The sequence below is a fragment of the Budorcas taxicolor genome, chromosome 5 (genome assembly GCF_023091745.1).
Source record: "Budorcas taxicolor isolate Tak-1 chromosome 5, Takin1.1, whole genome shotgun sequence".
Lineage (NCBI taxonomy): Eukaryota > Metazoa > Chordata > Mammalia > Artiodactyla > Bovidae > Budorcas > Budorcas taxicolor.
The window spans coordinates 142748707-142755214 of NC_068914.1; the positions used below are offsets into that span (position 1 = coordinate 142748707).

The 6508-nt window shown below is 35.0% G+C and overlaps 1 protein-coding gene across 1 annotated transcript; it reads right to left on the bottom strand.

Moving 5' to 3' along the window:
* Nucleotides 1-967: 967 nt before the first annotated feature.
* LOC128048624 (NKG2-A/NKG2-B type II integral membrane protein-like) lies at nucleotides 968-6164 on the bottom strand. The gene is made up of 6 exons (XM_052641046.1): nucleotides 6095-6164; nucleotides 5433-5531; nucleotides 4851-4904; nucleotides 4163-4314; nucleotides 1400-1500; nucleotides 968-1085 (listed from the first exon to the last, which is right to left on the bottom strand). The coding sequence occupies exons 1-6, from the start codon at nucleotides 6162-6164 to the stop codon at nucleotides 968-970; spliced, it is 594 nt and encodes a 197-aa protein (XP_052497006.1).
* Between the last annotated feature and the right edge of the window lie 344 nt (nucleotides 6165-6508).

The following is a 6508-nucleotide window of genomic DNA, read 5'->3' on the forward strand; positions in this document are numbered from 1 at the left end:
AAATAAGAGTGTCATTTACAAAATCATGACTATGAAACACCCATGTATATTTAACATCTCAAAATAGAGAAACACAAAATCTGACAGGGAAAATTTAAAGAAAACCTAACTCATGGAAGGATAAAGCATATTGACTGGAACAGCTAATACTGTAAAGATGACTCTCTTCACAAATTAGTTTAAATAGTAAATGCAGTCCCAAGAAGTTTTTTTAAAACACATTTATTGAGGTACAGTTTACACACCATAAAATCCATCCATTTAAACTGTGTAAATCAGTGATTTTAAATATGGTCACAGTTTACAACCATCATCACTATCAGTATCTAGAAAATATTCATTACTGATCAAGCAGCAGTCATTTTCTTTCTCATCTCCGTGTAGCTCTTGGTAATTGCTAAACTACTTTTGGTCTTTGTTCTCAAATATAAAATTTTTTGATATTTCATGTAAACAGACTCAGAAAACATGTGACATTTATTGTTGAGCAAAAAAGGCCAGACACAAAAGAAGTGATATCTATGCTTTTTGGTATGCATGTTATATTTAAACAGTTTTAAAAAATTAATTTATTTTTAAATTTTTTTCCTTTCTTCCCATTCCCACCTTTATTTTTCACATCAGACTCATTCCTGTTTTTTTTTTTTTTTTCCACGCAATTTAACTGTCTGGAGGAGGGCATGGCAACCCACTCCAGTATTCTTTTAATTTTCTTTATTTTTATTTATTTATTTATTTTTTATTGAAGGAATGTTTTTGAATTTTTATTTTTATTTTGAATTTTTATTGAAGGAATCTATTGAAGAAATTTTTATTAATGGAATTTACAGAATTTTGATGTTTTCTTTCAATGGTTTTTGAAACCTTATTAGAACAAATAACATAATTCATTTCAAAATTTATATAATCATAACATTATTTCCTTTTCATAAAAATAAAATTACTCAACAGCATCCAAACTCACTTTTTAATTCTCAAGCTTATGCTTGCAATTATATGTGTTTGGAATCTGACAGCTTTCTGCTTTTATGCCCCTCGAGGATAGTATAGCACAGTTACGTTCACCAGGTGTATGGTCTGTTATCCTGTTATGAAAAAAATGCATAATTTTGTTATATTCTATGAAGGCAACTCATGAAACAATAGTATTTCTATGTAACTGTAATAAAAGACATTTTGAAAATGGGTAATGGTGTTTTTAATAAAATTTCAGTAAGAGTTTGTTATTAGGAAAATGGGCTACAGAGAAACCTATTTTTGAACATTTATATCAACATTTTATTAACTTTCAACATCTTCTTCAGCTTTCTATAATTCAATGAAAACAAATGTGTTCATATTATTAATATTTTTTTCTGTATTTTTCCTCCTTTATATAGCGTTCATTTAAAAATCTTACTTTAGTTTGAAAATTGAACCATTTCGCCACTTCCATGCATGACCACGACCTTCACGAAAGACTGGAATCCATGATATAGTTGGCAGGGACGTCAGAAATTTCTAGACCAAAATAAAGAATTTTCGCTTAAATATCATCATGAAAGATTTTTATTAATTGTTAAAATGCAAGTTAAAGGATGCATTCTTTCTTAGGATCTTTAGTTCTTTGAACAAAATGAGTATGTTAGATTTTACATCTAACACTATAATACATAAAAGTTGACTATACCAAAGCCCTGGACTGTGTGAATCACAACTGTGGAAAATTCTTAAAGAGATTGGAATACCAGAGAAATTGGTATTTCTCATCTGCTTTACCTGCCTCCTGAGAAATCTGTATGCAGGTCAAGAAGCGACAGTTAGAATCAGACATGGAACAATGGACTGGTTCCAAATTGGGAAAGGAGTACATCAGGCTGTATATTGTCACCCTGCTTATTTGACTTCTATGCAGAGTACATCATACGAAACAGCAAGCTGGATGAAGCACAAGCTGGAATCAAGATTGCCAGGAGAAATCTCAATAACCTCATATATGCAGATGACACCATGCTTATGGCAGAAAGCAAAGAGGAACTGAATAGCCTCTTGATGAAAGTGAAACAGAAGAGTGAAAAAGCTGTCTTGAAACTCAACATTTGAAAAACTAAGATCATGGCATCTGGTCCTATCACTTCATGGTAAATAGACGGGGAAACAATGGAAACGGTTACAGACTTAATTTCTTGGCCTCCAAAATCACTGCAGATAGTGACTGCAGCCCTGAAATTAAAAGACACTTGCTCCTTGGAAGAAAAGCTATGACCAACCTAGACAGTATATTAAAAGCAGAGACATTGCCGACAAAGGTCCATCTAGTCAAAGCTATGATTTTTCCAGTAGTCATATATGGATGTGAGAGTTGAACCATAAGGAAAGCTGAGCGCTGAACAACTGATGCTTTTGATCTGTGGTGTTGAAGAAGGCTCTTGAGAGTCCCTTGGACTGCAAAGAGATCAAAACCAGTCAATCCTAAAGGAAATCAGTCCTGAGTATTCACTGGAAGGACTGATGCTGAAGCTGAAACTCCAATACTTTGGTCACCTGCTGTGAAGAACTGACTCATTAGAAAAGACCTGAAGCTGGGAAAGATTGAAGGCAGGAGGAGAAGGGGACAACAGAGGATGAGATGATTGGATGGCAGACTCAATGGACATGAGTTTGAGCAAGCTCCGAGAGTTGGTGATGGACAGGGAAGCCTGGCGTGCTGCAGTCCATGGGGTTTCAGAGTTGGACATGACAGAGTGACTGAACTGAACTGAACTTAGTTCTTTGAATAGAATAAGCATGTTAAATTCTAAATGTAATACTAAAATCATAAAAGTTGCCAGGTGGAATATTTAATATTGCCATAAATATTAACCATGTCTGTACTTTTGATTCAAAACTAGTTCACATTTATACTTATCAGTTTCACTGTTTTCTAATGTTAATAAGGAAAATCTCTCTTTTTTATTTTTTTTTGAGGACCATTTAATAAAGGGAGTATTTACAAAGACATTGATTAGTTGTACAGACCCCTCAAAAGAAGACACGTAGTATACCAACTTGGGGATATTGACAACTGTGAATTGTATCTAACATTAAGCCTGAGGGATAAGAAGGTGGAGTAATTGAATACGTGTGCAGTAAGGAAAATTCTGATTTATGTAATTTATTTTTTACTCATGGCAAAACTAACATAACAAGCCTTTAATAAGTTTTAAGTTTCTGTGATGTTCTTTTTTCTGGATACTGTGAGTATCTCATTGCATTTCTCTACTACTATATGTTCCTCAGTTTTAGAAGAAAATTAAGGGAATGAAATCGAGAAAATAAGTGACATGAGAGCCAAATATTTGGTTTTCTGAGTTTGACACCATTCTTTGACTAGATAAACCCCAAAGCAATCTATTTCTGTGGAATCCAGTGGACGAGACAAGGGGTCAGAGAATCATTTCTCTCTGTTACTCCCTGCTCAGTTGAACTGTAGACACGGGAACTAATGCAAGACACAAGAAAGGAGAACCCTGCATGGTGGGAGGAGAAAAGTGAAAGAGGTCTGAGAGTATCCAGCAGCCCTAATCCTCTGTAATCTCTAATCTCTTCTGCATGATGAGAGAACAGGGTGGGAGGTGCAGTAACAATAATCACGGCATCTTGTATAGGGGACGACAGAGGATGAGATGGCTGGATGGCATCACCGACACAATGGACATGGGTTTGGGTGGACTCCGGGAGTTGGTGATGGACAGGGAGGCTTGGCATGCTGAGGTTCATGGGGTCGCAAAGAGTCAGACACGACTGAGCGACTGAACTGAACTGTATCCTCCCCACCATCAGATGAAAGTGACCTAGGCCTCTTACTTCCCAACACCCAATACCTAACCTAACTGTTGGAGGTGGCACAGGTAAACCATTCCTCCTGTGCTGAGAGAATCCCGTAGGTAACACAGGTGAGCCTTACAAGGTGATCCATCATGCTAACAAGGAGCAGAAGAACTGGAAATTACCAAACGTGCATTAATGGTTTTAAAATGAAAATAAAGTATCATAAAGTCATATTCCATTGTTTAATGGAATATTAACAGATCTTAAAATAAGCAAACTACAAATATGTACAAAAACACACTTGAATTCTAACAAATATAATATTGACTGAATCAAGCCTTTAATAAAGTGTTGGAAACACTTAATATCTTACCATTTCCTCTTCACTATCTATGTAAAGCAGAGTAGAATTCTTAGTAGTGCAGGACATCAAACTCCCATTCAATGTTTCTTTTTCCAAACTAATAGAATAACAATTGTTGGAATATGTAAACCACTCCTTTGGACAACAACCACAATGAAATTCTGGAGAAAGATTATGAATTACTATTCAAAGGCAATTTGAATTTGAAAAATAAAAATTAACTTACACATATGCATAGATGTAAACATATGTATGCATACACACATATATGGATAAAATAACATATCTATGCAACCTCAAGGCTGGTACATATAAAACAAATCTCATTCATACATTCATAGAGAGGGTCCATCTCTCATATCCCAATTTATGTCCCCATATAAAGCAAACACATAGAAATATCTACTATTTACAAGTCCTGAAAATCAAGACATGAAACTTCCATTTTAGAATAGCAAAATTTTTTGTCTCTTATCATATTATAGCAGGAGGAAATTAGAGCCAGTTGCCAACATTGGATATGGTGATCATATTGTTGCATAGGAAGAAAGACTCTCCTGTAATCATTATTTAGGAATATTGTTGCTTGATTTTATAATTTATGTTTTATCCCCAAATCTACTTCTATTTTCACTAGCCTAAGAGAGAGGCAAAATACAAACTATATTTATAATAGAAGTTTGAAATCATTATGTACCTTTATGGAGCTTTGTTACCAGAGAGGACTTATTCTGTTCTGATATTTGGGTACCTAGAAAAAAATGGAAGTAATATTTTAAAATATTTACATTGATCTAAATAAATCATAAAAATTTTAGTTTTTAGTGTAAACATGGTGTTTTTAGGATTTAGGATGATCTGGAAAATATTGCTTTAAGAATAATTAATGAGGTAACGAAGACTGAGGGGTGTATATTTCGAAAATCTTAGAGAAAAGACTCACCACCTCTTACAATACTTGGTTCAAGCAATCTCAAGAATTAATTTGGAAAAAAAAAAAAGAAAAAAAATAATTAATTTGGTTTTCTCAATAAGGTGTTTCAGTTTCTTAAAGTATATCTTTGAGTTATGAAATCAGAAAATATCTATGTATATATTTAGTTTTCCCTACAGTCATTCTTTAATTTATACTTTGCTTAACTCAGAATAACCATTCAATACTTAGGCTAAATGCACACATTAAAATACGAGTTCTATTCCATAATAATATGAAATTTTAGAGGCACTGATGATCATTAAAATGAAAGGTTCAATTATAATCTTTCAAAACTTGACTTACGTGGAATAAAAGTTACCACTCTCACTATCGTATACATCAAGACAAAACAGATGATTCCCAGGATCACAACAATGAGCTTCTCTCGAGCTGATGGTGAATCTGCAGGGAGAGAAAAGGAAACACTGAGAAAGGAGTGATGGAGACAGTTATTTTAGAAGAACAAAAGATCCCACATCCGTGAGAATTCAAAGGCACCAGCTTGGACCCCAAAACAATATCTGCCATTGCAATCCTCTTCTCAGAATATACCATTCCTTTTTCAGCAAATATAAGGCTTCATGAGTTGTAGATCAAAGACTACAAATTACAGCAATGCCTGGGTAGGCAGTCCTACAGGAGGGCATGGCAACCTTCTCCAGTATTCATGCCTGGAGAATCCCCATGGACAGAGGAGCCTGGCGGGCTGCAGTCCATGCGGTTGCAAATAGACGGACACAAATGAGCGACTAAGCACAGCGCAGCACAGATGTCATATTAGAATATTGTATTGCAAACTCCAGCTCTAAGCCTCATTAATAAAAACACGTAAGCGGGTAAATGCTTTACACTTGCAGTGGTAGTTCCTGTCATTCCATTGACATAACAAAAGGCATTTTGAAAGTTTAATTGCATGTACGTTTTCTCCTGCTCAGCTGCTAAAACTGATCTTTTCACCATCTTACCTCTCATATGCTGTCTCCTGGTATCCTTAACCAGACTCGGTTCTGAGTAGTTTTCCTTTTGGTTCTTCATCTCTGTGGCTGTTTAATGTCAAGATGTTGCTCTATGGAAACTTTACAGAAGTAGTTAATAAATGGTGTATAAAATCACAAGAAACCTTGAAAGGTTACACTGAGTGATGTGTGAGGTCAGTTAACAGCACTCATTTAGCAGCTGAGCAAATCCAAGTTTGGTTCTCATTTCAGTAGACCTTTAGACAACTGTTTCATGGTAGAGTAAGTAGTTTTAAAAATAGTATTTGGTGATTAATAACCAAGAGTGGTGGGAATGGGCGGGAGGTGAGAGGGAAACTCAAAGGAGGGGACATATGTACACCTATGGTTAATTTATGCTGATATATGACAAAATCAAACCAA